The sequence below is a fragment of the Ischnura elegans genome, chromosome 8 (genome assembly GCF_921293095.1).
Source record: "Ischnura elegans chromosome 8, ioIscEleg1.1, whole genome shotgun sequence".
Lineage (NCBI taxonomy): Eukaryota > Metazoa > Arthropoda > Insecta > Odonata > Coenagrionidae > Ischnura > Ischnura elegans.
This window is the reverse complement of record NC_060253.1, coordinates 36,861,930-36,883,198: the sequence shown is the minus strand read 5'-3', so window position 1 is coordinate 36,883,198 and position 21,269 is coordinate 36,861,930. Positions and strand designations below refer to the sequence as shown.

The following is a 21,269-nucleotide window of genomic DNA, read 5'->3' as shown; positions in this document are numbered from 1 at the left end:
GTGCGAATATTGTCGCAGTCCTAATAAGAGCGGGAGAGAAGAGATGACTGTTATAACATCGGGAAGAAATGGGAAAATAAAATCGGCCACGTGATGAATCAGCATGGTTTTATAGACATAAGCGATGAAGAATAAAATTAAGAGAAGAACGGCTGGGGAAGGCATCGGCTGAGATAAACATATGGATAAAGGATGTCGAACATAATAATTTTTCTGTATAAGTGTTATTTTACTATGTAAGTGTTAAAAAAAATAGCTGATTGTAATGCTGCGTGAAACCAATATTTTGCTGGCTGTTGATGATGATGAGGAGAAAAATCGATGGTTTTTGTTTTGCCTTGTGCTTCCATTGGTAAATTATTATCTCTGCTGAACGTTTTGGGATAATTTCATAATTTCGTGAGTGATTCCTTTCCTAAGTTAAAGTCTCTCTTTGAGCGAGTAAATGAATCCGGATGATTTTATTGGACAGTCCAATAAAATCATCCAATGAATAAATAGTGTATTGAATAGATCGTGTGTATAATATGACAGTCCTAATAACAGCAGAAGAGGAGAGATGATTCTGATAACATCGGGAAGAAGATGGGACTATAAAATCGGCCACATAATGTAGCAGTATGGTCTTATAGACAAGGAATGACGTGATGTATCTAAATTTTTGAAAAGTGGGTGGCAACCACTGATGTGAAGTAACGAAGTAAAAGTATCTTAAATACTGTCAATAGTTACATCTTTGGAGATTTTTACTAATATTCAATAAGTTTTGAAGAAGTAATTTTAACTTTTAATCTTCTTCAAAGCTCGTGGGAGTAATCGTTACATTTGCGTAATCGTTATGTTTGAGAAATCTTGAGATTTCAGAAATCGTTACATTTTAGTAATAAAAAGTGAAAACTCGCATTCCACGCGCGCTAATCGCAAGGCAGTTTCAGCGACAATTAACTCACCCACAAATGTAAATTTTTAGTAGAACATATTTATTTATCCTCAAAGTGCCTAAATAAAACATTTTAATTATTATTTTATGAAATGGAATTAAAAAATAATTAAAATGCTGGCATGTTATTCCTTGTTTGTGAAAATGGTGACAGCGATTGCATCATGCACACGAGATTTATTGAAAAGCAATTTTAATCGTAATGGTAATCCTGCTGATTACTTTTGCAAAAGATTTCATTGTAATTTTAATTGGGCCCCTATACATTTTTTTTCTAAAACTTTACCCATCGCTGGCGGCAATTTTCGCGTTTTCTCGTTAGGAGGCCTGTTTACACGGTACATCAACGCGTATGAGTTAATTTCCAAATGTATAAGAGCCAATATTCAAAGCGTAACGAGTTGTAACTGCCCAACTTGTGCGAATGCATTAATCGAAAATAAAGCCTCTTCCATTTTGGTTCTTGCAATCGTACATTTACCGTTCCGGTCCACCAAATTCATGCATGCATTTAGGTATTAACTCGCTCGGGTTAATGTACCATGTAGTCACGCTTTACTCTTAGGAAGGAATGGCTGACTGGCGATGATTCTTTCTTCGCCGTGGATTAGCTTTCCCTCTCTTTATTTTTATCTTTTATCCAATTATTTTTTGTGAATATCGATTTTGTGTCTTATTCAACGATCTCATTTCTTAGGAATTTACAGAAATAGCAGAGGCCCGATCTCATCTTAGGTATAACTATGAATCATCGAGGATCATGTATTGATGGTCAATTTCGAGGCATACTTCAGCGCTATTAACATGCATAGTTTTACTTTCTTATTATTTAGCTCTTCTGCGATCGTATATATATACTGCGATCGTATACTTCGGCTGTTTTGTTATAGACAGAGTTCAACTTCTGTATTTTCTGTTAACTCAGAGAGTTCTATTACTCCTTCAGATATGTCTTTTTATCTATTTGATTCTCAGTTACTTACGGAATTTGATCCAGGTATTTTTCATCAATTAATACATAAAACTACTTTTTTGTCGATAAATTTTGGCCAAGAAGTTAATTATCAATATTATCAATTACTTCTCTTGTTAAAACGTACAAATTAACTCATAGCTGAAGCATTGATTTTTGCTTTACACTTGTTGTTATTTTTGTGCCTGCAGCAGCATCGTTTTGTCAAATGTGAACAGAGATACAATGAAAATATTATTTGTGATTATGTTTTAAAAGGCAATTTTTGTCTTTTCAGGTGTCAAGCTTTACAGGAATTCAACCAGGAGCACATTAACGAATTAAGCACAATAACGAATAGATGGTGAGTAAAAAATTTCCCCTTTTTTTCACAATCGAACTTGCAGCCTCGGACTGCGCAGTACGGTCAAACAATCGATTTTATTTTTTTGTGTTAATGTCGATCGCAGATGATTTCTTAGGATGGACACTCTAACAGCTTTGCTGTAATTGTGGTGTAAATATCTGCTCGTTGTCTTTCTTCTTATATTCGAGCAAAGTTTTTACTGAAATCAGCGTCCTTTATTTGGCATTGTGTCGACGATAAATCGGTAAATATCACAAGACAATGGAGAAATCAGATTATTATAAATGGCAAAGAAATTTTGCTGTAATATATTAATGCTTTTATTGAATTCCTTTGCTATGAAAGATTCACTGTCCAACACCCTTCAATTAGGGTATTCCTAGTGGCCAGTTGTGCTGTGCTGCCCGGTCGAAAATTCGATCTTGACTCCGGCGTCCGCACATCATCTCTTTAGGTCACAATCTAAAGGCTTTGTTGTATATATTATGTAAATATCTCGAGGTAATTAGGGGACAAATATTTTATAATCCTACGTATACAAAAGAATCGACGAAAAACGGGATATGCCATCGTTTATTTATTTTATGTATTTCCATACCACCAATTTTTAGTTTCATTGAATCAATACAAATTGTGTACCGTTCGTAAGATAAATTTCGAAAAAACCTCAATACTGGCAATTTCTACGAAATTTTTTCTATTTTAATATCATGTATTGTGTTAAAAAAGCGACCAGTGAAAAACAGTATGCGCCAAAGCATTCACTAATGTATTTAAAACAACTGTGCAAAGTTGCGAATTCAATACCTACTATAAAAACGAGGTTTTGGTCTTTTTTGTATTTCTCCCCAATGTGCCCGGGTAGATTTCTGAACTCGGTTATCTGGTCATCTTGCTCCCCTTATCACGAGTTTTAATGAAATACTCACTTTTGATCTAATTTTTTTGGATACGAATAGTTTTTTGTTGGGTTCAATTGCCGGCCACTAAATTTGTCGTTACCCACCGCTCATTTAAATGAGTTCACGCAAGTCCACCACTCGTGACACTGACGGCAGGGTGATCCGAATTTTTTATATTTTTTTTATTCACCTTGTCACCGAAGCACAGCATTATATAGGCATTTTAAATCGTTTTTTTTTCAACAAGTTAATAACTAAACGTATTCGAACACTCATGCCGTATATCACGAGCCCGCGACCGTCACTGAGGACGGCGGGCTAAAGTTATAGGTAAATAAGCTGTAATCAAGGCTGTTAACCGAAATCCATACTCTAATGCTATAATTTATCCAATTTCTTAGCTTTAAATAGCGAAATAAAATACTCAAGGCAAATGTTTTAATATTTGGATCGTATAGCCCTAATTTCCACGCCGCGGACATTTTTGGAAACCGATTATAAATTGATAAAAAATTCAGCATAAATCAAGCTTCTACGAGACGAACTGGGCCCTCTTCCATGTTTGTCCCTCGTTTTTTAATTTGAAAAGGTGTTTCGACGTCTGAGAAGCCTTGATAGTGTTCCTGAGGGATGCGTGTGCCAACCGGATCGCAATTGATTCCGTCTCATGAGAGAATGACTCATTGCGACCACAATAGTCTCGCACACGGTATCTCACTTTTTCGTGGAAACACGTTCTCTCTCGTCTGCGGCGTAAGTATTTGCTCTCAGTAGGGGGGTGCAATAGCACTGTGAAACTGTGAAGAAACTTTTTTCTTATATAGGTTGATTTTTTAAATGCATTTCTGTCTCCTGCATTTGCAGGCGCTACTTAAAATTATGGTGGTATCATCCACATTTATGGTGTAAACAAGGATGTTGTAAATATCTGTAGGGGGCACCACTTGTTCCGAGCGTGGAGCGAAGTGTGGCCGGAATGGGGGTGCTTGGGTAGGACGAGCCACGCCCACTTGGACCAAAGCATTGATAATCCCATAAGGGTCAATGCTTACTATTTGGTGAAAGTTTTGGTCATAACTCCTAATAAATCAAAATAAACTACGGAATGCGCTATTCAAACCTTTTTTTTTTTCTTATTTCATTGGTAGGCTTTGCGAATTTATGACTCAAACATCTTTTCCCGGGGAAAAATAGGGTAGTTTCCTTCATCAAAGAAAACGAAAGGCATTGATTGCGATTCGTTACCCACCATTAGTGTATTCATAATGTACAAATTATTTGGTTTTAGAAATACCGGTTTAGACGAATTGCAATGGTCAATTTTAACCGCATTTGAAAAAGGCCAGATTGGCGCCCATGCGATTCCACTCCACGTGACGTCACAGGGATCTAGTTTCTATACGAGTAGATAGAAGTTTTACATCGTCTGAGATTACCAATACATGCATGAGGGACAGAGCTCAGGGAAACATGTCTTAATAATCACCGATTAAAACTGGCTAAGGTCGGAAAGTTTTCCTCGTTTGATAAGGTATTAATCATCCTTATTTATGCCAAGCGCTACCAGCTAGCAAGGTTACTCTGCTACCTGCTAGCATCCTGCGTCGTATCAGCGCTCAAAGCCTCGCCCCTAGGTCACCTCACTTGATGCAGCGGGAACCAGAACGACGTCACCCGGAGATTTCCCGGCATTCATACTAAGCCGTCGCGTTTTCGCGCGCTTGAAAATTTTCACTTTTCATTTAATCGCGAAAAATAGATATCGTCATTTAAAAATCTAAAAGCGTGAAATTCGTACTCCAGGAGTAATAATCTTTCGATTTAGGCAATGAAAAAATAATAGGAAACCACCCTATTATAATCAATCACCACGGTTACGTTCTACAACCAGCTGAACTGAAGATAACATTTTACGAGGGTAAACTAGTCATATACCTGCACAAATACTGGTATGTAATTTTATTATAGTGAACGGAAATCTTAATATTGCAGTGATTCATTTTTCCTATGCTTGAGGTTTAACTATATGAAGATCCCCTACATTTTCGAAAAAAAATTGTGACCTTTCAATTTTCTTCTTGGTGTTATTAATCCCTCATTGTTGCTCTACTACCCGTCTGATCAATTAATACTCAGATGATTACTCGAGTACTCACATAAGTACCCTTGTTATTCTCATTATTTTTCAATAGAAAATAAATTACCCTTGACCAGTAATTAAACCACGCACCTTTGGCTTTCCGCTGGCCCCTGCAAATGAGGCCACGATGAAGGATTAAGGAATTTAATTGCAATTTAAACAGTATGTTCGAAATAGTTTCCCTGCGGGTACTGAAGTTCCTACGAGGGATTACTTTTAACGCACCTTTAGTACGCAGTACCTTGCTAGACGCATCGAGGATAACTACTGGGAGAATTTTTATGGCATAGCATACTTTGGAATCATTTATTTATTTTTTTTAACTATTAGTCTCAACGGCATTTAGATTATGATAATTTCTCTAGAGTCCATCATTATGAGTATGCATAATGATAGACTCTATTGAGCAAGAAGAGGGACCAAACAGATTTTTTTCGGGAGCACTGATCGGAAAATAACATATTTTTATAATTCCATTAATAACTGTGATACAGATAATCGTGATGGCATGCGACTTCGTATAACTATTGCGAAAGTCTTTAACTACAATGTATGTGATGGGTAAGTCAATATCTCTATCCGTTTTGTTGTTAAAAAGTCGAAAATGCGATAATGTATCCGTCTGGAAATCAGAAAAAAGTGGTGGAATGCCATATGCTCGTGGATCGATAGAAGCTACTAGGAAACGGCTTGATTTATGACACCTGTCATACAACAATAGCTCTTTCCGCGCTCTTCATCGAGCCTTGTGACGGAATAGAAGAGTCTTCGTGAATGTGTTTGGGGCTATATTGCTGTTTCGGTAATCTACACAAAGGAGGCCCTACTCTACCCCATTGAAAGTTGACTTTTGTTGACACTTCTTTCGCTATTTAATCGGTTTTCATAAATGGCGATGAGTGCACAATGGTCCAAATTTTTCAAACATTTTGCGGTGTAGTACTTGCAATTGTAAGAACTAGCATTGAAAAGATATAAATTTGACATATCACGTCCTCAGGAATATGAATTTTGGTTACCAGCCCTTATTATAACTTATTTCTCGTTGGAATTCGGGTCGATTCGCCCATCAGCGACGCGAGTAGCGGCTAACGTAAACCTATTTAGAGCCGCGTAGGGTAGGGTACAACACGTCTGGGAGCCGAATTGAGGATCCTCTTTTGTAATATTTGTGGTGGTAATACAGTGGAACCTGGATAATTCGAACTCCTTTAATTCGAAATATTATTTCATTCGAACATTTCTCTGGTGCCCTAGCATTTTCTATTCCAACAATGCTAAAAAATTGTGGATAATTCGAATTTTTATTTTGGATAATTCAAATTTTTGGTGTGTCAAATTAAGGTAAAAATTACAATCAGCGACTCAAAATAATTGTGTATCCATCGGAAAATATGCTTTACCAACGATATTGTGAAAAGGTTTGTGTTACACAATAGGCGCGTAATTAATAGAATCTTTTATGACAGCCGAGAGACTTAATTCGAAGAAAAAGGCAAAAATATCATACTTTTTTGAAAAAGAGCAGGTTTTGTTTTTTGTCTATCATCCCAGGAGCTTTATTTTTATTTTTCAATATTCGGTTAGTCAATAAAGTACGTATTCAACGTTTTTAATATCTTTGGTTATTATGATTCTATTGCAGTGTGTTATGCTATGACATTTTGTCTAAACGTATACGATTACAAGTTAAGTTAGTAATGCACAGTAGTTCAGATGTTGCGGAGGACATTTTAAAGTTAGAATAAAAATGTTACTATACTTTAATTCGTAGTTTGTTGAAATATTCCTGTTTTAAGGTTATTTTAATCTTGTTAATTGGCGTTATTCAAAGTACTTATATCTCAAGAGTCGATTTGATCTAGAGTTTTATTGGAAATATGAATTTTATTGTTTTGGGCTAATTTTTTACGGTCTTCTTAAATTTGAATTCTTGGATATTTCGAAGTTTTTAACTGGTCCCTTGATTTTCGAATTATCCAAGTTCCACTGTATTTGATATTCCAATAATACCTCTATAACTATGGCCCATTGGACTCCTGAGTAAAAAAAGTATGATATATAACTTAAAATTTCAATTTCTATCACACTACAAAGTCTGAGCGCGATCTGATGGTAACACTTGGGCAAATATTTCTTCGTTAGTGCGTCCGAGTAGGGAACTGGAATTAAGTACCCCGTTTATTATTACCCTTTCTCTCCTTGCGTTCACTGGCGCTCCCAGTGAGTTATGCATATTATCCTCGCTACTTTCCCTGGGGGGAAACTACGTTCTCTTGTCATGTGTAACGGTGCATGCGAATCTCACTTTCACTCCTTGCGTTTTCCTGCAGTTGGGAAATTAATTTTTTCACCGCCCGTTCTCCTGTTCCTATCTAATGATTCTACTTGGTGACTGGCAACTTCCTGCCTCCAATTCCATGCGATTTCTCGCGTGCTGTAAACTTATCTACTCTCCGTCATACTCTGATCTAATTTCAGTTATCTTACCGATCACTCATTCAAAATTCTCACTGTGTCATTTATTAATAGATTATGAATGCATTATTTGCTACATATCTTTGATTTTTGTTGTGAATGTAGTAAATGGGATGTAGATGAAAGGCAAAAAATACGGGGAAAATTATTTCTTGTCGTGATTTGTCTCAAAATGCTTTTTAAAATATAAAAAATGTTCTTATTTTCTACTTATTAGTGATGAATCATGATGTCGATTAAGCTAGAGCTGATAAAAGACATTTCTGCCAAAAAAATTGTATCCAAAAGTCATTTACTTAGAAAATTTAAAAATATTTTTCCAAAACGAAATTAAGTTAATTCATTAGAGCACATTGGGACGAATTTTCAAATGTCTAATTATTGAATATTGTATGGTCATCAGAAGCAAGCGAGTATGCAAAATTTCAAGCAGATCCGACGTTGGGAAATAGGTTAAAAATCAATAGCTAGATTCCATCGAGAAACATGCTTACGAAGCAAGAAAAAGAGTGTAATAAATAAAGCTAACTCGACGCTATCATTCTTGATGGGAATCACTGTCAGACCGTAGATTTAAAAATAGACTAAACCTTTTAGATAAATTCAAGAGCAGTGTCTTTTCTGACGAAGTTAGCCATATCTTACCCACGCCAACATACTACGGTAGGTTAGCTCATATAAATAAAATAAGAGAGATAGACTGCAGAACAGAGATATTCAGATTGTCTTTTCTTTTCCACGATCAATAAGAGACTATTAAGGCAGCGTTAGAACTCGCAAATAGATTAGATTACTTGTAGTGAAGCTTACTAACTTATATATACCTTCATGCATGTTTCTAAATTTTCTTATTATTGTGGGAATCCAATTGCATGGCACATGCTGGTGGTTGATCACCGTCTCCCAAACAACCTATAGGTGGCTCTCAGGGTATTATGTAGATGTAGATAGATTCTTCTAGAGAATGAAAGGCTTGCTGCAGCAAACTCTGTAATTAAGTCGTTGTTTATTAGCTTCCTTGCTGTATTTTCCGGAGTTTTCTTCTCCCTTCCATATTATATCATTTATATTTTTTATTTCAAGATGTATTTTCCATGATTCACGGCAATGGAACTCAATATTCGTGATTCACGGTTTAATTTGATAAAACACGGGTAATAATGCGCATGAAACACTTAAACAAATGACGGTGACACTGCTCGTTTCTAAAATTTCACGCCAAGTTTCTTGTTAATTCAAAAATTGACCCAACCACGTGGAATTTTCGCGCTATTGTTTTTTTTACGTACGCCGCCATTCACTTATGGGTACCGGAATCTCACGCTAAGTTCTCCCTACGGATAATTTATTGCTAAGTTTTTTCTGTAAGGTGGCCCATTTTAGGTATTCTACTTCCTCCTTGCCATTACAGACATCCATCTCCTCTTCGGTGTTCAACGTGTTTGGTTTAGGCTCGAGTACTCGGTCGATTCCCTTGTGCTGCCATGGCGATCCTTTTGTTGTCACTCTCTCTTCCGGAACGTGGGTCCCGTTGGTGCACTGCCATTCCCACCATCATGCTGTTCTACTCTGTGGATTACTGAGGTTCTTGCCCAGTCATTCCATTCGTAGCCATAGCATTTGATGAGGATTTTGGCCATTGTTTGTAGAATTAATTAACATAACTGTTGACTACATACTTAAATTAGAATCTTTAGCTTTTCCGGCGAAGTAATGGTATGATTTTTTCTGGGGTTCTCCGCCGGATAGGCAATATTTCTACGCTCGACTCCTTTGTATTAGCGTGAACAGTAGGCTTCGGATCAAGAAATGGAAAAATACACATCTCGTTATTTTTTATGCACTATCAGAATCAACGGTTTAAAGTATTACAATATTTTTTTAATAAAAAACCTGAAACAATTAACTGTCCTGGAGAGATTTTATTTCAATTATAGTGATTGCAGTGCATTCGTTGGGTTTTGGAACTCCACATTTAATTTTTATTTCAGAATATTACTCGAGATGTTGTTCCCATAAAAATGTAAGAACATTGCATTGTCATCCAGTTCGGAATTATCTTGAAAATCTTAGCGCTCTAGCTAATCAGGGAGTTGTCGAAATTTGTTAAAAGAGTTGCAAGATTTTGCCTGGAGGACAAGTAAGAAAGCGAATATGTATTATAAAACGTGGTAGCAAAATTGGTGAGCGAGCTCCGATGAGTGATTCCGCGCTGATGGTGGACCATCCGCCGTGATCTTTCGCCTTATTTCGCCGTCTCTTTACCCCCTCATCATTCATCTGTCCAAGGCCCAATAGTTCTATTTTTGGGGTGATGAATATAAATAAATATGGATTGAATAGGTGATATTTTTATGCAGTAATGTGACGAGAGGCCTTATTTTGTTTCGTCACTCGGTTAGGTGTCTTCACAGTTGGTCCTTACTGTTGGTGATAAAATTATATAAATTTAATTCTCCGCCGACGCGCCCTGACTAAATATTGACTCCCGTCTTCAGAGCTATGAATTTTAACGAAGAAATCGGGACAAATGTACCGATAATATTTGGAAAATAAAGTTTACCTACTGTTAATTACTTCTCTTATATCTACATGTATGTAGAAAGGAGGATGTCTGTTTGTCTGTCCGCTATGCGTTTCCATACGGCCACACGGATTGCGACCTAAGTTAGTACGCAGATGCATCTCATGCTCTCAAACCCCGTAGTGCTATTTCCGGTAGCATTGGACGCGTCATATGCGTCGTTTTCGCATTACCGTTTGTTATGTCACGTCATACAAAGTCTGCGATAGGATATCCTGCTGGGTAGGCAAACATCTCGACAAGCTCAAAGAGAAAACATAAAAATCCTACTATTTGACCATAAATTCTAACTTCCAGGTTTCCGACTTCTCTGGGTAGTATCCTTCTCGAGCAACGCCGGTTGTCAATATTGCACAGGGGTCTCCAAACTGTGGCCTGCGGGCCACAACCGGCCCGACACATAATTTTATCCAAAAGCCTGCATGTTGGCCTTGAAAAAATAATATCTTACGAATTTGTGCATTGCGGGTGACTCCATAAAGTTATCACCGTGGCTAGTCTCCGTATACTGAAATATTATCGCGCGGCAGAATTATTCAATGCTGGGGAATCATTCAGAACTATGTGCAATCTGACTATCGAGGAAATTTGTATGATGATCGTTTGAAATCAATTCTTACAATTGGCTCATCTAATCTGGAACCCGATTTTAAATAAATCTTACGAAAGTCAAAATGACAGTATCATTCGTCACGCTTATTCGGTTGCAAAAAACTAAAGGCAGGAATCTATTTAGTTTACCCTGATTTTTTCCAATGAGATATTTTTTTAATATCTCTATGATAGTAATGTAATTTTTGAGGAAATTAAATTACTGGCTCTGATTTTTTTTTCATTCCTTCGGCCCGCATTAGTGTGGGAAATATATGTGTCCCTTACATTTGAAAGTTTGCAGACCCCTGTGCTAGTCCACAATACCAGGATTGCCCAGGAATTAATGCACCACAATATTTTTATCGGCCGACAACCATGGTGGCGGTCTGGGAGAATATCCACGGCTGTCACACCTGACATGTTGCAGCGAGCTGATGTTGCCATTTCCGAAAAAGACGCATTTTAACTTGACAATGGGCGCTAAATCTTGTAATGAGTAGGGAAATAGATGCTTCCTGCGACCTCAGTGCCATGCAAGCCCAGGAGATATTTTGATTCAACATGGTAATGCTCGGCCCCACACAAGTTTGAGGACTGTTGAACACATGGAAAAACAGGGTTGGACAGTGTTAAGCATTCACTCTACAGCCCTGAGCTGACTCCCTCAGGCTTCCTCTTGTTTGGCACGTTAAAGGATGCCATTCGTGGAAGATATTTTGAGGACGATGAGGAGGTGATTCACTCAGTGAAGAAATGGCTCCATGGTCAGAACAAGGATTGGTACCAACAGAGCAAACACGTCCTTGCTTCACGCTTGATGACGGCCGGAGAAATTGACGGAGATTACGTGTAAAAATAGTGTGTCGCTGAAAAATCATTCTCTCTTGCGTGTAATTCTGATTAGGTGTGATAAATAAATGTCGAAGACAAAAATTATGGTACATTACTTTCTGGGCAACCTTCGTATATGTGCAAAGGTTCAAAGATTGATTTTTGTCTTCTACCGTCACACATTTAGTGCCTCTTCCTTGTCGTCTCTCGGTATATTCTCGAAAAGAGGAAATCTTCAGATGCTCTTTCAAGTCGGACCAATCCCTCCCACGCTACCCATGTCAGAGATTTCGATCGAAAATTATTTTCCTCTTCGAGTCCGAGTGACAGTTCCGCTCTACTTGACGGACTGCATTCCTCAATGGGCAATGTGTTTCTTTTTCCCCCAATGCACTGAACCCCGTCCAATTTTAGCCCGCCCGAACATTTTGTGCGGAGACGCCCTCCCTCGCCCCGGAATTTGTCACGCGGTGGGTTTTTTGGTCGCTTCTTCAAACTTCCTTTGCTGCTTCAAATGACGTAGCCATAGCAGGAGTTTCTTGAGAGCTGAGTTCATAGGTTTTCCCTTTAATCGTGGTTATTTATAAATTCTCGACTGAGCGCGTGTATCGCATGTTGTTCTCGTTCTTTGAGAGTTCATTACGACACGTCGACGCGACCCTTCCACTGACGTTGATAAGGTTCGTGGTTGGGGTTAATAGTTTTTCGCATCAGTGGACGCAGTCAGGATATTAAACATTCTGAGCTAATGTATGCATGTATTTTGGAGTCTTTTGCGTAATTATTATAATCCTCTTTTTTATTCTTATAATTATCTGCCAGATACAAACTACCAAAAAATACTTTCCCACATTATTTTTATCATGTATTTATTTTGAATAACCTTGCTTGGTTATGTATGCTAAATTAATCAAATCAAATTATCATAATCCTTTTTATTCTTATATTTATCTGCCTCATACAATTGAATAATTCTTCTGAGTTATTTAATTATTTATTTTTAAATTCTAATATACTAATTTAACGAATGTAAATGTTATTAATTAATTATTATGGTTAACTCGATCGCTTTCACTTCATCGCCATCGGACATTTTTGAAAACCGATTAATATACGCCCCAAGTGGCTGCAAAAATCGGGCTTTAACGGGAGGGACAGCATTTTGTCCCGGGCATATTCCATTTATTTTCGAGTAAAAATGCAACTAGGCCTTTTACCGAATTTCTCTCGTCTCTGCTGGACCTCTGTGGTCGTGCCTGCGGGTCAGTGCTTTTGACAAGTTGCCAGAGTCGTTGTGCCGCTGGGGATTTCAAATGGGGAAAAGTCCACTCGAGGAAAACCTTAACTCGAGCAGCGCCAATTGAACTGATTCCCATCGGGAGCACGTGGGCGTGGCTGTGTTGTCACGTCAACGGAAATCTTCTTCGCTCCGGTTTCAATGTCATCACAGCATTGAATAAATTGCCTTCCTTATCTTGGTGACTATTTTTTAAAGGAATGCCTTGCGTCCTAACTTTCCTTATGGGGGAACGTTTTTTTTCGAACGTTACTATTCATAATGGGATCGTACACCTTTTTTTAAATTGTTGATTCTAATAGTGTATGAAAAAAGAGTCGAGTATTTTTCCGGTTATTGATCCCTTGCCTACTTTTCAAGCTAATCGCGACGAAAAATCGACAGCTCTTAACCCTTCGTTGATAATCTAATGACGTCACTAACTCCTCACAAGCGGGTCATTGATTCCACTCTCGCATCGCTTGGTTAGTTGTTTACACTCTTGTGAACGTTTCCCTGCCTTTATGAGCGGTACTAATTGAACGGGTTAATTAACCGGATTTCTAATGACGTAACCAACTCATGAAAAGTGACTGGCATTTTTATCAACTGATTTAAATGCGCCAAACTCCTTTCTACTTTTTAATGAAGGGGCGACATAAATATTTTAATGGGATGATTCAGAGCCACCTCTAATTAGTCTCATGACTATTATGATGTGCTGATTGGATTATTATTCCGTTAAATATATTATTTTATAGTTTCCCTTCCTTGAGCAGTTCTCCTTATTATCCGCCAAAACTTCAAAAAAAAAGCATGGGCAAAAAAATTGAGGGAATTTCCTTCAAGGTTTGGAATCGGTTTCCTCTCGGAAATACTTCGTTGGCCCCTTTTGGACTTACACCACCGCCGATCCAACCATTTTTTTCGGGTGTGAGATTATAGATGAGCTGATGAATCACGTCATAATTTTCAACTTCTAAATTTATTCCCTGCCCATTAGATACGACGAAGATATGCCAGAAGAGCCGATGATCAATCCCGCCCAGCTTTAATTAGTACCTAATTTTCAAAATGTCCATTTTACTATAAAAAATTTGAATTATTTATAAGAATAAATTTCCAGGCCAGTGGACGCAGTCAAAATATTAAACATTCTGAGCTAACGTCTGCATGTATTTTGGAGTCTTTTATGTAATTATAATAATAATCCATTTTGTTCTTATAATTATCTGCCCGTTACAAACTACCAAAAAATACTTTCCCACCTTATTTTTATCATGTATTTATTTTGAATAACCTTATTTGGTAGTGTATGCTAAATTTGAAGCCGACTTTTCAGGTTTGTCTTAGCTTACGAAATGTTCAAAGCCGAAAATATCGCTTTAAAAATAGGTAGAAAATTAATTATTCATTTATAAGTTACAGATTTAATCCATGTTGGTATTCTCAATTTATTTTCATTTTATTTTTTCAAACTCAACAAACCGAAATAATCATTATCCTAATAATTAATGCTATGTAACCAAAATAAAATATTTCCCGTGGTACATTACATGCATGGAGTTCAAATCAAAGTTATACTTAAAAGATTTAAAAAATAGGTAATTGATTTTTTTAGATAATAATTTTTTTATGGTACCGTGACCTTGATATTGATGATGAAGGATTATAATGTAGAGAATTTTTCCATAAAAACAATGGTGAACAACCCCAGCAATGTGAAATGTTCATAAATTCACGAAAACGTTGACGTTCTTCTGAAGTAAAACATTATCATTTCTTGACCAACGATCCAGAAAGACTAAAAATCTGCAACTAAGTGGTTGATTAATATATTTCAATACCCTGTATAAAAATCCGGTTTTTTAATGATATTTCCAGAAACTATTGAGCGGACTCATTCGTAATCCCTATATGCCCCAGACCGCGCAAGTAATGGTAGCGGATGGTGAATCTGGGTGGGCAGGTATTGGCCGAGCAGAGAGGCAAGGCATTATCAGCGTTGCTCTTTAACGTGCATGCTTAGGAGACAGCGCGAAGGCCGTTTTACACGAGACGAGTACTTGCACAATCTGACGTGTGTACGAAGGTGCAGTCTAAATTGCGTCGTGTTAAGCGGTGAATTACTAGAACACATGCGGAAATGCGTGGACGTGAGATGGCAAAATAGCCCCTGGTCTAATTTCCTTCATGCATTCGCGCAATTCCACGCTATTTCAGAAATAAATGCAGTTCTAACCTGCGCAAATCCGTGCCCCGTGTAAAACGGCCTTGGGAGACGTGAGATGAGTAGGAACGTGGAGTGAATGTGTGGGGAATAGTGTTCAAATCAGTGAGTCTCGCGGATAATCAGGCGTTATTAGGAGGGAGGACGATAGAAGACTGGAGGTGGTCGAGATTTGGGTGTGGATAAGAATGAAGAGGCTGAAGTGGACGGAGAGGAGGAGGAACGACGAAGTGCTAGACATGGTGGGTGAGGAGAGGCAGCTTCTATGTGAGATTCGAAGGAGACAGAATACAAAGATGGAGCGATTACTTAGCGTGAAGGGGATGTTGAAAACATCGTTAGAGAGTAGAATGTTGGGTAAACGAGGGAGAGGAAGGAAGAAAATCGGATTTTTTTGATGGAAAGAAAGGGAGTACACCTTATAGTAAATTCGGGTGGGAGACTGAGAAAATACTTTTTCTTCACTATGTCCAGCACTTCCAAATAATAATAATAATAATACGTCATTACTGGGCGAGATCGGGACTACAAAGTCCCATCTTCCATCTAACCCCTCGTCAAACATGAAATATATGTAGTTAAATACAAAATGAAGTTGCTCATGAAAGTACCTGCAGATAAATTACATAAATTGACATAGAAGTTCCATTTTCAATTAACAAATAAATAAATATAATCATTTCAATCAACAAATGATCCATGCTAACCTACCTTAATCAGTAGAATACTTAAATTGTTATAATATAGCGCGGAAATACTATTTTTTCGACTTTCGGTGGATGAGGTACAATTAGAAGAGCATATTTTGAATATTCATGAAAATGACTTAGAATTCGTTTCTCGTAGCAATCACCGCAATGCCCTCGTCGTTGATAGCCACCGCTGATTCGGCCCCCCGTGCCGTGCATTCACGAGTGAGTGTTTTTTTAATGTCCTGGAACGGTGAACTTACGTTTTCAGCGACTCATGCTCAAACCACCGTGACATTTTCCACCAGAGCGCATCGTGGAGAACTTCTGACCAGAGGAACTGCACACGAATAGAGGCTTCTTGACGGTTGAAGCGGGGGTTTTTAACCCCAAGCCATGAAAGGGGTTTGCGGAATGAGGAAATCATAAGTTAATTGACCACTTCTCGTTTCAATGACCGCTTTGTGTTGGAATATAGGGAAAATATTGCAAAAAATATTTATTTCAGGTTAATTTACTATTAAGAGTATCATAGAATAAAATAAAATAAAATTGCTTTGTCTTATTTCACACTTTATTTTAAATAGCACGACTCGGGTTTCATTCAGTTGATGATAGCATTAGATGCTGAAACTCGGGTCGTGCTATTTAAAATTAAGTTTGGAATAAAACAAAGTAATTTTATTTTATTTTATTCAATGTTGAAGCAATTCCATGAAGTAACGCCTGAGACCGTGTCTTAAAATATTAACTTATTATAGATGCGGCAGCTGTAGATATTTATGGTGACTATTCCCTTAAAATGCTCCAAAATGTCGTTTCATTCATATTCTTCCTTACTTTTGTGATTTCTGCTCTAAAATTGATGTGTATTTGATTTGTGATTGATGCTCTATTATTGTTAAATGTAGTAATACTGGTTATCTTAAATTTTGGCGAATCAAGTCTTGCTTAATTTTACGTGATGTTCATTTTTGTGAACGGAAAATGCGTAAAGAAAAGATATTCCATCTCATCCAGTTAGTGCCGTGATTGAAACTGTATTTATTGTGGTGCCGTGATTGAAACGTATTAGGAAGATCCATAAAGATCAGTATAATTCCACCGAACCTCCTATATTGATTTTGTTCTAAATTAAAATATTACTATCCTTAAATTACAAAAAAATATTTACAAGAATTACTGGAATTTATTTTTGCGGTAGGAAAAGTATTTTCACATAGCATTAATTCATCTCATTACGATTCGTGCATCGATTGGTGGCCAGATGATTAATTTCGTAATTTTCATGGACTAATAGGTCGAGCATGCTTCATGGCAAGCGTTAGATATTAATTTGACCCACATTCGGTCCAAGCTGTGATATTTACTATGGCTTCCGCCTCGAAGGGCTCATAGGAGCAGTCATTGTCTTCTGCTCTGCGGCCAAGATTGAAAATTCTCGAACCAGTGTTCCTATCATCATCCCTCCTGCTGTATTCGGTAACGAAAACAGCATTTTGACCAATTCCATCATTAGAACTCGGTATCTTTAAGCGTCGAGTTCGGTTATTTCGTGTGATTACAATTAATGTAGGACTCACGAAGAAGGAAAGGTAACGGTTTCGTAATTGAAGCGATTCGAGTTTAAAGGATTATTTCCCACGAAGAATTTTCTGTAAATATTCTGACATTTTCTGTAGAAAATGTAAGACAAAATGGATCGACCGAGTGGGTAATGAGAAAGTTCAAACATGAGTGGGAGAAAAGGGAAGTTTTCTTAACACCCTAAGAAGAAAGGTCTACTTGGTGTGTGATAATGTGTCATGATGGCCTGATAAAGACAATCGTCGAAGGACAGGTGGACGGTAAGAAGGGCAAGGGAAGGCCCCGAGTGAGATACACACTTAGGACAGGTTATTGAGAATGTAAAACATAAGGAATGCCTCACTATGAAAAGATTGAATTACACGATCATTTGTTCAGTCCTCAGAATGATAGCATAAACGATAGGTTTTCAGGGACCAAAAGAGTGATCACTCAATCCATCATTTCCTGAACTACGTGGTCATTCCCACCCTCCCTTTTTCCTTCGCTTTTTCCGTCTCTTTCCGTATTTACGACTTTCATTCAGTTGAAAGCCAAGCGTGGCGTTGCAATCGGTGTAAGCGTCCGTGCGTTCTGATTGGCTAAAGGACGGTTCCAGCCAAGGGGACTACATAGAGGATGACCAATCCCATGGTAGGCTGATTTCTGTTGCCACTTCGTTTGCATTTCGGTTTTCAAAAATGTCCGCGGCGCGGTGACGAATGCAATGCGATCCGCTTTTTTTTTACAATATTTTGCATTATAATGTTTATCATAGCGAGGAATAGCACTGAAGGAAGAATTTTGAATTTGGTATATCACAGCATCATGTATATAAATGTCAGTTGACACCCATAATTGTACTACTTACTTCTCCGTTTAACTCGGATCACCTTGTCCGTCAGCGACGTGGGTGGCGTCTTTTTTAAACCCATTTAAATGTGGGGTGGGCGACAGCCCATTAAGAAGGCGCCTTGAGGATCCCCTTATGTAACATTCGTGGTTCCAGGTATGGTTTCAGCGACGGTAAAAGGGACGTACCGAGTGATGGAAAAAGGGATCCATCGCGGAAATGGTTGCGTGAAGCGGTCATTTTTTCCGCCATCATTGGAGTAATCAGTGGAGCTCTCCCTTGGCAGGGCTGGAAAAAATATCGTGTGATTCAGGCTGGCGGGTTGGTGAGCAGATTGTAGAGCTGCGTCTAGCCAAACCTAGGATTGAAAATTGTTTTCGGGTAAGTGCCGCGTCGACTCATTTTTGTTGGACGACAGTTGCGGGCGCACTTCGTCTTCGGGTCCAAATGATCTTTTTAATTTCATTTCAAAAAGGTTTATTTCCATACTGCAGTGTACACGAACATATGTACCTAGTAAGGTGGAGGTATAGTTATTTACAGTAGGTCCCCGTTAAAGGAAATACTTCCTCTTCAGGGCATGTCACATTGTTATTATTGATACGTTGTTTGTGAGCTTGTAGCAGAGACGGTAAAAGTCAATAATGCTGGAATTCTTTTCCTTCCGGATGGCTATTGGTCCGACATTCGTCCGAGACGTGAGGGAAACGGGCAAAACCCCACGTATACCGCCGTGTAAAATGATGCTGTTGTTGTTGGGTTGATGAAGGGCTCGCGGTGAAGTAGTTCGCTGTTATCTCGATGACTTTGCATAGCTGGTGTATGTGGTCTTGTGGTGATGCTTTGTTTGCAGTGCTGCAATGTCAGAAATATTAGTTATATCCATTATATTACATTTTATAAGCACAGGTCTTATTGTGCTATGATTCCGGTAATTGGAGTCTTCAGATAGTTGGGACAGTCGCTTATTTGGGACAAATATCCAAATCTCTTCGTGGTCCACTGGTCCACTAGGAAGTTGTAAATATCAGGAGGCGCTGTTTCCGAGTTTACAGCGTGGTCAAAGCTCCGCCATGTTGGTTTGATAATTTTTGGACTAAGTCTCTGCCTGATATTTTGTGGTGACTTAGTTTTATTTTGCAAATGAACTACATTAAGTGAAAAATGCTAGCATAATCATTAGTATTTCGCCGGTGATTGTCATCGGATTTTTTTCCATCATTCGCGATACGCGTTAGTGTAAAATTTCTGTCTGTTAGCCACTTTACTGGTGGGGATATCCGTGAAAATATACTTTTGTACTGTAATTTATGCATTTAAATTGGCTAAAATAAAATTTAATACTGCTATAAATGTAGGGAAATTACTATTTTAAACTCCTCAAATTTTATTTTCAGCTCAGCTGGTTGTAGAACGTAACCGTGGTGATTGATAATAATTTTTCCCTGAGAAAAGATGTTTGAGACATAGCTTCGCGAAGCTTACCAATGAAGTAAGAATTAAAGTTTCACGGTGTGCGTTTCAATTTTTTTATGTATGAACGAGTGGTGGCCAAAAATTTTACCAAATATCAAACATTGACCCTTATGGGATTGTCGATGTTTTGGTCAAAGTAGGCGTGGCTTATCCTACCCAAGCACCCCCATTCTGGCCACACTTCGCTCCACGCTCGGAACCAGTGGTGCCCCCTTCAGCATATTTCAACCTCCTTGGTGGTCCCGCATATCATCTGTTGGGTTGTCTTTGCAGCCCGTCTCCTGGCCACCCCGCAACCCTCAAAGCACCGTATGCGTCACTGCTTCGGCAGTGATGTCGTGTGGGCGTCTGGAAGCACGGCGGCGATGTTCCTTTGGAGGTCGATGGGGGAGAGTTGGGGGAGGGGGAAGAGGTACCTTCAGGGTTGAATGCCCCCTGCCACCCCACCCCCCTCCCAGTGATCTTGTGTCGAAATGCTTCCTCCTGCCCAATTTACGTTGCCACTTGCCATCCATCCGTTCTGCGCTGAGATGTCCAACCGCCACGGTTCCGAGTCCGGGGCTCTTGTGAGCGACAGACGCCCTCCGAGACAAGCATTGGATTCCGTGCAGGACCGTCTTGTTTCACATTTAAAAAATGTTTCAAAACAGCTTAAGTCTGGAATGATTCGTAAATAAGCTTTTTTAACGTTTCATTCCACACAGTATTTATTGAAGAAAACTACCGATTTCGACCTTATCCGATCATTATCAAGAGGTTAATATTTTACCTAGAAGCTTTAGAAGCTTCATTTATGTTAGTATGATTAAATTAATATCATGTTTATCACAGAAATGTATTTGAGCCTTTTTGTCTACGCCCGCTACGACCTCAGTTTTAATCTTGGTCACCTAATCATTAACAAGCAAACCCTTCTTTGCTACATAATTGAAGATGGAGATGACGCCGTATACTTATTGCTACTTAAACCGCATTGTAATCGCTTAACAGAAATTTCGCGGCGGCAGAGAGAATAATTTATTCTCAGTATTTACTATGTATATTATTATCGTAAAGGCCTGGTTACACGATACGTTAATACGTACGGGTTAATGTCTAAATGTATGAATGCGAGAATGAACGCCAAAATGCATTGTGTTACCACTTAACTTGTGCGAATGCTTACACAGAAAATAGAACATGTTCTAATTTGGTTCATGCATTCGTACATGTTCCGTTCCGGTTCACCAAAATCATTCATGCAAACGTCATTAACTGTACGTGTTAATATACCGTGCAACCAGGGCTTAATGAATTGCGTGGGTATATTGGAAATTTGATAAATGACATAATCGCGATTATAAATTTCGGTGAAGAGCTCTAAGTTAAGCGTACTTCTTCGTTAAATTACG

At 38.3% G+C, this 21,269-nt stretch overlaps 1 protein-coding gene across 1 annotated transcript in view; it reads left to right on the top strand.

Moving 5' to 3' along the window:
- LOC124163328 (F-box only protein 32) overlaps positions 1–21,269 on the top strand; it is a 71,714-nt gene that overhangs the window by 20,931 nt on the left and 29,514 nt on the right. The window contains exon 2 of the mRNA XM_046540151.1: positions 2,191–2,256. Within this exon, the coding sequence (XP_046396107.1) occupies positions 2,191–2,256 (66 nt within the window). The remainder of the gene's footprint in view (positions 1–2,190; positions 2,257–21,269) is intronic.